Here is a 13,203-nt window from a genome sequence, read left to right on the forward strand (position 1 = left end):
AACCACACTGCGAGGCAGATGCTTCTAAATGAAGCACAGGAGCCTTCGTGGGGTAGAGTTCCTTGCCCAATGTCAGGAGGCCAGACTGGAACACCTGCTCCCAGCCTGAGCTCTGTCCATTGTCCCCGCTCTCAAGTCGTGCAGGATGATGAGCAACCCCAGCTTCCAAGCATTTTCTTTCAGATCCTTATTTGTTGCTCATGCAAACCCACCATGGTTCACAGGGCAGTAATATTACCCCCATTGTACAGGTGAGAAAATCGAGATTCTCAAGGAGGAGGCAATTATGACCTGCCAAAGGCCACGCTGCAGATAGTGTGTGCGTGCCTCACACCTGGAGTGTCTGACGTGCCATCCGGTTCTTGGCTTGACCCTTCATTGCCTAGTGACCTGGCTGATCAATGCCTCCACCCCCTTTTCTCATATCCTTTACAAGGAGAAGGAGACTGAGGTGGAAGGGGTGGAAACTCACACCACTCACCTGAGCTATCAAATCTCCATTTTCTGCGTGGACCAAGATCACAGCTCCCAGCCCCTTAAGGAAGGTGAAGGCTTCGTAGAGCTAAGGAGGGATAAAGGGGGGTTGGGGTGAGATAAAAATGTCACAGCACGAGCGTTTGCAAAGCCTGCTCTTACTACTAACACACAGTCAGCCGCCTGCCACCATGCTCCATCCACATCAATGGAATGCGTCGCTCAACAAGTAAGAATTGGAAAAGATTTTCCCTTGACCCTGACACGCTCCAGATCCAAAAGCAGAAAGTTTGGGTGGGGGAGAGGCGCATAACTGATAAAAGTGACACCAAGGCGTGATTGTATCCACGATTATACCCATGCGAGCCTTTGCTTTCTTTGTGGCTTTGCTCCTCTGGAGTGTGACGTTGTTAATGGTGACAACTGCAGCTGAGAAGCTGTTTTCAGTTTTACTGAAATTGTATAACTAAACCTGCTAAGCCTGTACTGTAGCCACCACCAATCACAGGGCATGTGTACATCTTTACAAAAATTCCAACTCCTGTCATTTTATAGACCAACTGGGGTAGAGAGACCAAGTCCTCTAATAACTTTAATACTCAAGATAACATACATCCTGCCAAGCATCACCTTATTTCGCCAATCCAGGCCCTGTCCACTGTCCAGTGCCCTCTTCCCACCTGTAAAGGATCTGCAATCAGACATTTGCACCTGGTGAGGACCAAAGCCACATGTTCCGTCCCCAGGGACTCCTGAATCTCAACTTTGTCCTCCTTGCATACAAGATAACACCTCCCTCGCCCAGGATGTGTGCTTTTAGATGTAGACAGCAGGTGGGGGAGGCACTTGGAGGCATGAAGCACTTTTGAAGACACACACCCAAAGTCTGCTCAACTCCGTCTCTAACTAGGGCTTCAGTGAAACAGACATTAGAATGAAACAGGTGAAAATTTCAATTACACTAGAGAGACACACGTTATTTTTTCCATGAAACGGAACAAACTTTCAGCCTTTTGGTTTCCAGGCCATCTTGGGGTAAGTTATATTATGTAACTCCAAGTGTCTATTTTGAAAGGTAAGACATGGGTGCTTCTTCCATTGCACATGAGACCCCATGGGGATAATGAAAACCAGCTTATTAACACTCGTATGGCACCTGCTGTGTGCCAGGCACTGCCCTAGAGCTTTACTTGTATTAAATCACTTAATCCTCCGACACCCTCTCTGAGGCAAGTGCCATGAAGGGCCTAAAGCACAGAGAGGTTAGGAAATCTGCTCCAGGCTGCACAGCAAAGTCAGGGCTTGCTGCCAAGCAGTCTGGCTCCAGCAGCCATGCCCTTTGCCACCGCACAGTCCCACCTTTTTAACGAGCAGAGGGCAGGGCAATAATAACAAAACCAAACCAAGAGTCCCAGTGGTGTAAGAAGGCCAGGTGCCCGATAAATTGTACCCCCTACACCTGTACTCCTTAGACCACCTTCTTCCTTGACTCATCTCACCCACAGAACAGTTGTTTGAGGTTGGCAGGGCCAGAGATGCTCACGTTGTACAGATGAGAAAACTGAGGAAGGACATGACTTGCAATTGGCCGGAGGGACAGCCAGGGCTCTCCTCCAGGTCAGAGCTAAGGTAATGGTCCCCAAACTCGCTTGAGCCCCAGAATCAACTGCAGAGCTTTCAGAAAGTACAGACTCTTGAACCTTACCCGCGAGCGTATGTGATGGAATATAAGAGTCTGTGTATTTAGTGAGCTCTTTAGATGAGGCTGAAGACGAGCCGAGTTTGGGAACCACCAAGCAGGGGATCCCTGCTGCACGCCACTCTTATAGGCAGAAAGAAATGCAGGTCCAGGGAAGGGCGATGACTGACAGTTCAGTGTCAGAACCAGGACTTGAACCCAAAGCCCTCCCTGGCCTGCTCTGACATCTCCCCTGCCCTGTGCTGCTTTGCCTGACAAGGCAGGCCCATTCTTGCCCAAGGGAGGTGGGGGGTGTGCAAGGACCTACCTGGCTGTCGGACATTTGGTAGAGATCCTTATAGGCCATGTAGACTTGGAAGGAATTGACACCTGTTTCAAGATAAAAAAGAGAGTAGAAAAATGCTTTTAAGAAGAAAGGACATGTCTTTCCAGTAAATCGATAAGCATTGCACAGGGTGGTAACAACCAAGACAGAAGGGTGCCATCAGAATTCACAGCAGGGGCACCTAAGCCAGCCTGGGGGTGTGGGTGAGGGTCTAAGGAGGCCTCCAGGGAAGGTGACATGTCAGCTGAGTCTGAAGGAGAAGGAAGAGAAGGGGGAAAAGGAAGAAGGGGAGGGGGAGGAGCCGGGGGAAGGCAATTATCTGGGCTGAGAGGGATGGGTATGCATTGTGTGGACAGTGCGGAGGATAAAAAGACATTAGGTATGCGGGTATGAGAAAGTGTCCTGTGGCTGAAGCAAAAAGGAGCATGTGCTTTAAAAAAAAAAAAAATCACTTTTTTTTATTATGGTAAAATACACATAACAAAATTTACCATCATAACCGTTTTTAAAGTGTACAATTCAGTGGCATTTACAGCATTCACAACGTTGTACAGCCATCACTACTATCTGGTAGAACATGTGCTTTTAAAGCAAGGGAATGACACGATCAGACTTTGTCTCAGAAGGACAGTTCTGGAAGGAGGATGGGTGTGCAGAACAGCAGGGAGAAATGGAGAAATAGAGTTGGAGGATGCTGAAGGCAAAAGAGACGGGTGGGCTAAGGCTCTGAGCGGGAGGATGCAAAAAGGCTGAGATGACAGGACTTATTGTGCAGCCAGCGGGGAGCAGAGGAGGTGGGGGGAGGACTGTTTCTTAATATGCCTTCAAGTGGTTGAGGACGGGAACCACATCTTATATATTATTTCACCTTGCACATCCACAGCATGTGCTGTGCCATTAATATTTGTTGATGGAATCAGGAATCCTTTGGATAAGAAAAAGAAGAAATTCAGGCAAAAGTACTAAATGGGATTGAGACTTCTTTTATACTAAGCAACAGTGAAGACAAGCCAAAAATCATTTCTGGTCTAGAAAACCTTGGCAACAAAAATTTCTTTTCCCAAAAGATTAAGAAAAATTAAAAGAAAAAATAATATTCAGAGATTAACATAAAAGTATCAATCTCTCTTTAATCAAGTATACTTACATACAAAAACAAAAACCCAGTTATATACACAGACACAGAAGAACAATCAGTGGGTAAACAGGTAAAGCCATAGTGAGAGGTAAATTCATAGCCTTAAATGCTTCATTATTTTTTGAAGGAGAGGGGGAGCATACATCAACTAAGTAAGCTTCTATGATAAGAATCTTTAAAAGAAGAAAATGGAAATTCACCAGAAATTAGAAGTAAACAATACAAGTAAAAGCAGAAATAATGAATTGGCAGAATTGATAAATACGCCCTAGAATTGGTTCTTGTGGGTGGGTGGATGGGGTAAAGCTATCTCAGATTAGAAGCTTTCCTTCAAATCATGATAGATTTGACTTGTTATAAATGGAAAATTTCTATAAGTTAATTCTTAAAAATTCAAAATAAAAAGCAAACAACCAACATGGTGAACATATCTGCAACAAATTTAACAAAGGTTTTTTTAAAAAAACCTCTTATTTAAAAAACACCAGACAGTGGTTACTTTTGGGGAGGGGGGAGTTGTGGCTACAATGGGGGGCCATGAGGGGTTTATTGGGGGTCTTTTTTTGGGGCAAAGTTCTATTTCTTACCTGGAAAGGGTAATCTCATAATTCACAAAGCCACATTTTTTCCTTGTGTGGTTTTCTGTATGTTTTGTTTTATATTTTAAAATGCTTAAAATGAAAACAATGAAGCAAAAAAGGCAAACAGAATTTTTAAACAATTTTTTTAAATGCCTAACAAATAAAGATGAGAATAAGATTTGGTCTCATTTGGAATCAAAGTAATTCAGATGAAAACCTCAGTACTGTACCACTACCAAACGACCCAGCAATCCCACTACTGGGCATATACCCTGAGAAAACCATAATTCAAAAAAGAGTCATGTACCACAATGTTCATTGCAGTTCTATTTACAATAGCCAGGACATGGAAGCAACCGAAGTGTCCATCGACAGATGAATGGATAAAGAAGATGTGGAACATATATACAATGGAATATTACTCAGCCATAAAGAGAAACGAAATTGAGTTATTTGTAGTGAGGTGGATGGACCTAGAGTCTGTCATGCAGAGTGAAGTAAGTCAGAAAGAAAAACAAATACCGCATGCTAACACATACATATGGAATCTAAAAAAAAATGGTTCTGAAGAACCTAGGGGCAGGACATGAATAAAGACGCAGATGTAGAGAGTGGACTTGAGGACACAGGGAGGGGGAAGGGTAAGCTGGAACGAAGTGAGAGAGTGGCATGGACATATATACTCTACCAAATGTAAAATAGATAGCTAGTGGGAAGGAGCCGCATAGCACAGGGAGATCAGCTTGGTGCTTTGTGACCACCTAGAGGGGCGGGATAGGGAGGGTGGGAGGGAGACACAAGAGGGAGGAGATATGGGGATATATGTATACGTATAGCTGATTCACTTTGTTATACAGCAGAAACTAACACACCATTGTAAAGCAATTATACTCCAATAAAGATGTTAAAAAATAAATATATAAATAAAAGACTATTCAAGAATAGAATAAACAGGGAGCATTTCCAAAACTTATGAGACCCCAGAAGTCCTTTTTCATGGAATATTTATTTTCTCACTCATCAAATATTCACTGAGTACTTACTATGTACAAGCACCGTTCTAGAAGCTAGAGATACAGCTGTGAACGAGGTAGGAAGGATCCCTGTCTACATTCTAGTGGAAATAAGCAATGAACAAACAAACAAATAAGATAATTTCATGTAGAAGTAGGAGGCAGAAAGAGACTAAACAGGCTGGTAAATAGTTTAAAGTTTCACAAAACATTTGCAGTGACCTTTCTCAAGAGGTAGAACCTCTTTCCTCACTCCTTGAGCGTGGGCTGGTCTCGAGACTGGCTCCGCCCAGCAGAACAAAGCGGAAGTGTCAGTGGACACATTCCAAGCCTGGGCTCCACTCACCCTTGTGGAGCCACCAAGGGAAGAAGCCCATGAGAGTCTGCTGGGGAAGGGAGGGTGTAGAGAGCCGTCCCACCTGCCCCATCCTCCCAGCTGGGGCGCAAGGTATGAGTGAGCCACGGTGAGCAGAACCGGCCAGCTGAGCCCAAACCAAAGTGCCTTTCCACAGAGTTGTGAGCAAAGAAATAACGGCCGCTTTTCATTAGTTGTGGTAAAATATACCTCACATGAAATTTACTATCGGAGCCATTTGTAAGTGCAGTGGCATTAAGTACGTTCACATTGTTGTGCTTCCATCTCCAGAACGCTTCACCTTGGCAAAACTGAAACTCTGTCCCCATTAAACACTAATTCCACGTTGCCCCTCCCCCAGCCCCTGGCAACCACCATTCTACTCTGTCTCTCTCTATGAATTGGATGATTCTAGGCATCTCCTATGAGCACAGTCATACAGCATTTGTCTTTTTTGTGACTGGCTTATTTCACTTGACATAATGTCCTCAAGGTTCATCCACGTCGTAGCAGGTGTCAGAATTCCCTTCCTTTTCAAAGCTGAATGACATTCCGCTGTAAGGATGGACCACATTTTGTTTATCCAATCATCCTTTAATGGACATTTGGGTTGTTTCCTTCTTTTGACTGGAGAATTAACACCGAGTTCAGACCAGGAGTCTCACGCCTGGTACCAGAGCTCTGACACTACGTATGCGGAGTCACCGGGCGAGCCTCAGAGAGGTCAGCTTGGTGACTTGCCCAGTGTCACAAGGCCAAGAAGTGTGAGGGCAGGATTCAGATTCTGCTGGGATCAACTGCTGGGATCTTTCTACAACCTGGACCCTGATTCTGTACAAAACAAGAGTGTGATTCACAGCAACTTCAATGAAGGGATAAAACCATCTGGATATAGAAGCTCAGACTTACGAGACCCAAACTGGTAAATGGGCAAGGAACACAATCGGACATTCACATAAAGGAAAAACGTATGCAAAATGTTTAATGTAATTAGCAGTTAGAGAACTGCAGTGTTCAATGGTAGATTGACTTTTATTCATCAAATTAGCAAGGATTTCATACAAGTAATAACACCCAATGGTGCAAACATGCAGGGAGTGAGAGACATGGGCTGTGGGCATGCAAGTGGGTGCATTTCTGGGGAAAGCAATTTGGCGGTAAGTGTCATGATTTTGAAAAATGTTAAAACCTTGACCCCGTAATGCCATCTCTGGAAATCTAAGGAAATAATTAGAGACGCAAACAAGTGTTTATATACAAAGATGTTCACCAAACACGATTTACAGTAAAGCAAACAGAAAACCTAAATGCCCAATAAAAAGGAAATAGCTAAGCAAATTAACCATTACATTGTGTATTACGAGCCATTAAAAAGTTATTAATGAAGAGTAATGATTACTCATAAAATGTTAAGTGAAAAAAGGATTCCAAATAACTGCTATCATATAACTATATATGGAGAAAATTGTCTAAATAGATAGGGAACAGAAAGTAATAATCCTTAATATTAATGGTAAGTGGCAACTGGGGGGTAAAACCAGAGGGAAAAACTTTTTCCTTCTCTTGATTTTCTGACTTTTTTTTGTATTTGGGTGATGATACTTTTATGAGAAAACACAGCATATATATTTAAAAAATTGAAAACATCCCCCCTATCTCTCCTTGAAGCATTTCATTCGAGGGTGCTTCCTCAGAGAGCCTCAGAACTGCCTCTTTCCGAGGGACCACTCACGCCTGGTTTATTCTGCTCTCTTGCTCTTGTGGGTGTTCAGTTCAATTCACCTCCATCTGGTGTAAGACACACTGTAAAGTACCCACACTGTGCAGAGATGTCTGGTTTGAGCTCACACAGAGGGGAGAGAGGGTGGGATACAGAGATGCACAGACATAATCCCCTCCCTGGTAAGCTCAGGGTTTAACAGAAGAGCCAGACAGACAACCAGTGTCCCGCAATCCAGAAATAATGCAAAAAGGTGCCCCCAAAGAGGTCCAAGTAACCTTCTATGGATATTCAAGGGATGAAGCAGTTCTGAAGTTCTGATTGGGGAAACTGGGATAGTTGAGCTGGGAAGCAGAGTAGAAGAAAGGGCATCCCTGTTAGGGGGTGCAGAGACTGCAACAGCAAAGGCCCAGTGGAGTAGCAGGTTTCAGGGGATGGCGTCCAGGATAAGAAGTACCCAGATGAGTTTATGGTAGAGAAAGAAAAGTGAGGCTAGATCAGTGGGGGCCTTGTGTGCCAGGCTAAGGAAATCGGGCTTTCTTCTATAAACAGGGGGAACCTCCAAAGGGCCTGAAGCAGAGGAAGACAGACTCCTTAAGGAGGGTCTAATTTTTCCACTGTTGATGGGGCAGGGCACAGCTCACAGATGGGCTCATAGCAGATGCAGATAAAGGGATTCTAACTCCACAAGTCAGACCCACAAACAAAACAGGGATTCCAGAACTGGGCCCCCATTCTGGGGCTTTAACTGACCTTTGTCCTGTGCCAGCACCTCGAGCTCCTCCCTAACACCATCGTACCAGCTGGTGATGTCCACGTGGAGGGAGTAGTCGCAGCAGGACTTAGTGTCTGCCGCTTCGTGCCATTTCTCGAAGGAGGTCAGCAGGCTGGACCCAGGTTCAGGGACAACATGGTCAACTGGGACAGAAAAATACGTGTCACATTCCAAGATGCTTAGGACCCAGGTCATCCCAGTGGTAGCCTCTTCACTGCCATCATCACCGTCATTATCTCCAGTATTAGCATAATCATCGTGACCTTCCCTATCCCCCGCATCACCACCATCACCATGACCATCATCATCATCACCACCACTTACATCACCGAGATCAGCATCCTCACCATCACCATCCTCTTCATCATCATTCCCACCATCATCAACATCAATACTGCCATCGTTGTCACCATCATTATAATAACCATCAGCAGTGACATGGTCACCACCCTCTTTAGTCTTCATTACCACCACTGTCCCCACCATTGTTACCATCATTTCATCCTCCTCCTCACCATCACCATCACCATCATTATCATGACTGTTTATTGAATGTTTCTGATGGGTCAGAAACCGCCACAAAGGCTTTATATAAATTATCTCATTAAATACTCGCAACTACCCTGTGAAGAGAATAAAAATATCCCCATTTGACAGATGAGGAAACTTAGGCTCAAAGAGGGTGAAAAACTTGTCCAAGGTCACACAACTAGTAAGCAGTACGGAGAAGACTCCCAGAGTCCTGTCAGCTGCAGAGTCTGGACCCTTTCCCGCTACTCCATGCTGCCTTCGTGGGCACAGAACGCCAAGGTGAAAAGGACCTAAAAGAATATGAACTTCATCATCCCTTTTTCAAATAAAGCCTTAAATGTAAAGCAGCTCAAAGGGGAGACAACTGTCTTTTAAACCTCACTGGGCTTCGCACATCCCTCTAGCTCCCACCCTGTTTCCTACATCCACCCGTCACGGCCAGACGTCTATAAAGAGCAGTCTCTGCTCCCCACTCCCTCTCACTCGTCCACCCACCCAGAGCATCAGCCTTTGCTAATTCGCCCTTCCAGTCCTCACTCTACTTGACCTCTCAGAACACAGTGAATCACTCCCTCCTCCTTTAAACTCGCTCCTCCCTGGTTTCCATGGCAATGGCTTTCTGGCCTTTTGTCCCACTTCTGTGCCCATTTTTTCCTTGAAGACTCTTCCTCCTCTACTTGGCCATTAAGAGATCAAACTCCTTACGACTTGGCTCTAGAACTTTTCTTTCTACGCGGCTGCTCATTCAAATGTATCCCCCGCTCTCAGCCACAGGATTCTGAACTCTCCACTAGGATGACTCAAGAGCTCCTCAAGATGAGAATGTCCAGAACCTCATGCCACACTGTCCCCTCCCCACTGGCAAAGCAGGTCCCCCACCCCCACCCCAGAATGGTAAGGATATCGCCTCATCATTCCAAAAGATAGAGGCCAAGGGGTTACTCTTGACCCTTCGTTTCCCTCATGCACCTCCACTGCTGATCCATCACCACTGTAGATTTCCCTCTGATATATCCCTGGAGCTGTCCACATCTGTCCGCCTCCAGGTCACACTCCTAGTCCGAGCCACCCTCAACTCTCAGCTGAACAACTGCAATCACCTCCCACTGGTCTAGTCACATTCAACCTAGGCCACTCTATTCAGGTCTCTTTAAAACAGATCACATCACTTCCTGCTTCACATCCCTCAATGGCTGCACATCACACATACGAAAAAGACCAAAATTCTGACCTTGGCCGTCAAGGCCCAGTACCATCCTCTCCTCCCAGCCTTATCTCACAGGGTTCCAGCCCTCCATCTCCGCACCTTTGCCTCCTAGGCCTTCTTTCAATCTCTTAAACACAAGCTGTGTTCCCCCACCACAGGGTCTTTGCACATGCTGTTCCCTCTTCCTGGAGCTCTGCTCCCCTATACCCTCTTCACCCAGTTAACTCCCACTCATCCTTCAGATCGATGCACAAATGCCACTTCTTCAGGGAAGCCTCCCCGAGCCCTTTGCCCCACAGCTCAAAGCACTGTGCCCCTTTTCTCTGTAGAACTAACCCGCTTACAGTCATTTGTGTGGGTGATCAGTGACTCCCCATGAACTACGAGCCCCTGGAGAATAAGCATCAAGTCTGCTTTGTTCCTTCTCTTCCCCACCACCTAGCACAGTGCCTGGTGCACAGCAACCGCAATAAATATCTGCTGAATGAAGAAATGGGGTGGGGACTCAGGACTCCCTGCCCCCTCTCACACACCTCCTAACTGTGGTTCTCATGGTGCCTTCATAGGCTCTTGGTGTTCCATGAAACATACTTTGAAAAGCACCCTTTTATAGATGGGGAAGATGAGGCCCATGGGGTTGGTGGAGGGGTCCCCCAGAGGTTTCACAGCTGGTGATGGGAAAAGAGCAAAGGGGAACTCCAGGGATCCTGATTCTTCATCCAGGGCTCTGTCCTCTACCTCACACAGGTCCCCTGAGCCTGGAACTTCCATCTCCACCTCTCAGAATATCCCAGCTCCTATTCCCAAAGCACTTACCACCATATGCCATGCACTATGTTAAGGAACCACATGTATGAGCTGGGGGGCACATTATAAAGTCCATGTTACTGACGAGGAAGCTGAGGCTCACAGAGGCTTAATACTGCCCAGTGGTGCAGCTGCTGAGTGGCCGTGACCAGTGCAAACCCTGGCAGCTAGGATCCAAGTCCAAAATCTGGGCTCGTCCCACCTTCCTAACCAGCACACCACACAGGGCTGCTTTTTGGAAAAGGGATCAGAACGGTGCTTGCCTCCTGAGCTGGGCCACATGCTCCTGGCTCAGGGGGAGGGAACTCTGATACGTGAGCTCTGCTCACGGTGGCCAACTCCAGCCAGCGTGCACCTCCAGAGGAACTCTTCGATGGGGAGAGATGGGCAGGGCTGGGGCCAGCTCAGGGACAGGTCACCTAAATGTGGAGTTTAACTATTGAAAGAACATTTCAAATTCTCATTTAATCAAAATTCTTATTAAAATGGAATCCAAACAAAAGCACTGTTGGATTAAAAAAAAAAATACAACAATCTGGCTGCAAAGGGCAGTAGAGGAAGAGTCCAGCATCCCAGACAGACCACTGTGGTAGATGGCGTTATTTGTCCACCATTCTTCTTTCCCTCCCCACCCTCACCATGGTTCACCGTGGGCAGAATGCAATTTCAGGGACTTTGCGCTTGGCCGTGTGATTTGCTTTGGCTAACAGAACAGAGGGCTGAAGTCACAGTGTGTAGGTGAAGAAATGAGGTGGTAAGAGGAGGAGCAAGTTTCTGCCAGACACTTCCTGCACTTCTGCCTTCCACTTGGAGAAGAGCATGGTTGAGTTGGTCATTGGTTCCAGAATGGGAGAGCCATGGTACCCCCACCCCAAATCCAAACCACAGCCTAAAGCAGACCCACACCAGTCCTGCTCCTATTCCTGTGGACCCTTGAATAAGAAAAACAAGTGTTTGCTTGAAGTTTGAGGGCTGTTTGTTATGCAGCATTATCACAGCATTACGACAGCAACACTGACTAATACAACCACTTCCCAGCTGTGTAACCTTCAGCAACTTATCTCACCTCTCTGAGCCCTTACAGCCCCATCTGTCATAACAACATCTATTACCACTGGTTCCAAAACTTTAGCCACCTGCACACCAGGTACCCTGAGCAAAGTGCCTGGTGTTACTCAAGATGCTGAGGATGCAGAAGAGAAGTCACAGCCTATGCTCTAAGGCAGGGGTACGACTCACTGATCATCGTGGTCCCTCCTGCCAGTGCCGCCTTGGTCCCTTGGAAGAAGTCATCAGCGGCCGTCATCCCCTGGGAGGGCTTCTGCAGGTACGTGTTGACATCGATACCTCCGGGAATAACCATCCGCCCATTGGCCTCAATGGTCTTCACTCCACCAGGAACAATTAAGTTCTCTCCTATTTGCCTGGGCACAAACAACAGAGACGGACTTTGGTTCTTAAAAGAAAAACAAAATGGCTGTCAACCGTGCAGCTTCAGTTCCATTAGAAAAACATTTCTGAGGCAGGTCCTACGCAGGCCACTGGGTGAACAGAGATAACTCAGGCAGGGTCCCTGCCCTCCAGGGGCTCACAGCCTAATGAGGAGGAAAGGCATGTAAAGCAGATGGTTACATCCAGTTCACACAGGGCGTGGGGAGCACAAGGTGGGCCATTTCACCAGCCTGGTTATCTGGGAGGGCTTCCAGGGGGAGGCAGTGGCAGAGCTGAATCCAACAGCAGTGAGAACAGCATCGGTGTTGAGTGGCAAAGGGTTCTCTGAACAGCCTGACACTCCAGAGCACTTCACACACTTTTGGCAACTGCTTTGGGGACACAAAGGTGAGCGATGGGGGGGAGGCAGTGAAAAGTCCCCTTAGCTCTGCAAGTCTTCAGAGACAGGGCTGTGAGGTGAGCTGTGACTCCCCAAAGTCCATATTTTGAAGTCCTAACCCCCTAGCCCTTCACAATGTGACTGAATTTGGAGAGAAGGCCTTTAAAGGGGTCATTAAGTTAAAACGAGGCTGTTAGGGTGGACCCTGACCCAATCTGACTGGTGTCTTTATGAGAAGAGGAGATTAGGACACAGACATGCAGAGAGGGGACTATGTGAGGACACAGGGAGAAGACAGCCGTCTATAAGCCAAGGAGAGAGGTCTCAGAAGAAACCAACCTGCCCACACCCTGATCTCAGACATCCAGCCTTCAGAACCGTGAGAAACAAATATCTGTTATTTAAACCTCCGAGTCTGTGGACTTTGTTATGTCAGCCCCGGCAAACTGATACTGACAGGCAACCTGGGTTCTCATTTGAAACAGTCACGGGCACCAGCCTCGGGAAAGCTTCTTAAGCCACTGTAAAACCCACCATGAGGGAATCACACGGCGGGTGGCAGAGCTTTCCTAGGCAGGCTGACCAACACTTTTGTTTCCCCATGTGCTTGGTGCCTGGAAACTTCCTCTAGAAGGAGGGCAAATTCCAAAAGCTGGGAAAGGAGACAGAAGAGCCTAGGAATTTCAAAGCCTTGCCCCTGCGGTGTCAGCTGTGTCTTATATGTTGGAACCAGAGTCAGGAGACGCA

At 46.6% G+C, this 13,203-nt stretch overlaps 1 protein-coding gene across 2 annotated transcripts in view; it reads right to left on the reverse strand.

Moving 5' to 3' along the window:
- CRMP1 (collapsin response mediator protein 1) overlaps nucleotides 1-13,203 on the reverse strand; it is a 66,780-nt gene that overhangs the window by 26,598 nt on the left and 26,979 nt on the right. For both annotated transcript variants that reach the window (XM_082462830.1, XM_082462831.1), the window contains exons 3-6: nucleotides 11,865-12,049; nucleotides 8,059-8,223; nucleotides 2,481-2,542; nucleotides 482-562 (exon numbers count right to left, since the gene is read on the reverse strand). In XM_082462830.1, the coding sequence (XP_082318956.1) occupies nucleotides 482-562; nucleotides 2,481-2,542; nucleotides 8,059-8,223; nucleotides 11,865-12,049 (493 nt within the window). The remainder of the gene's footprint in view (nucleotides 1-481; nucleotides 563-2,480; nucleotides 2,543-8,058; nucleotides 8,224-11,864; nucleotides 12,050-13,203) is intronic.

This window comes from Balaenoptera physalus (assembly GCF_965194825.1).
Source record: "Balaenoptera physalus genome assembly, chromosome: 5".
Lineage (NCBI taxonomy): Eukaryota > Metazoa > Chordata > Mammalia > Artiodactyla > Balaenopteridae > Balaenoptera > Balaenoptera physalus.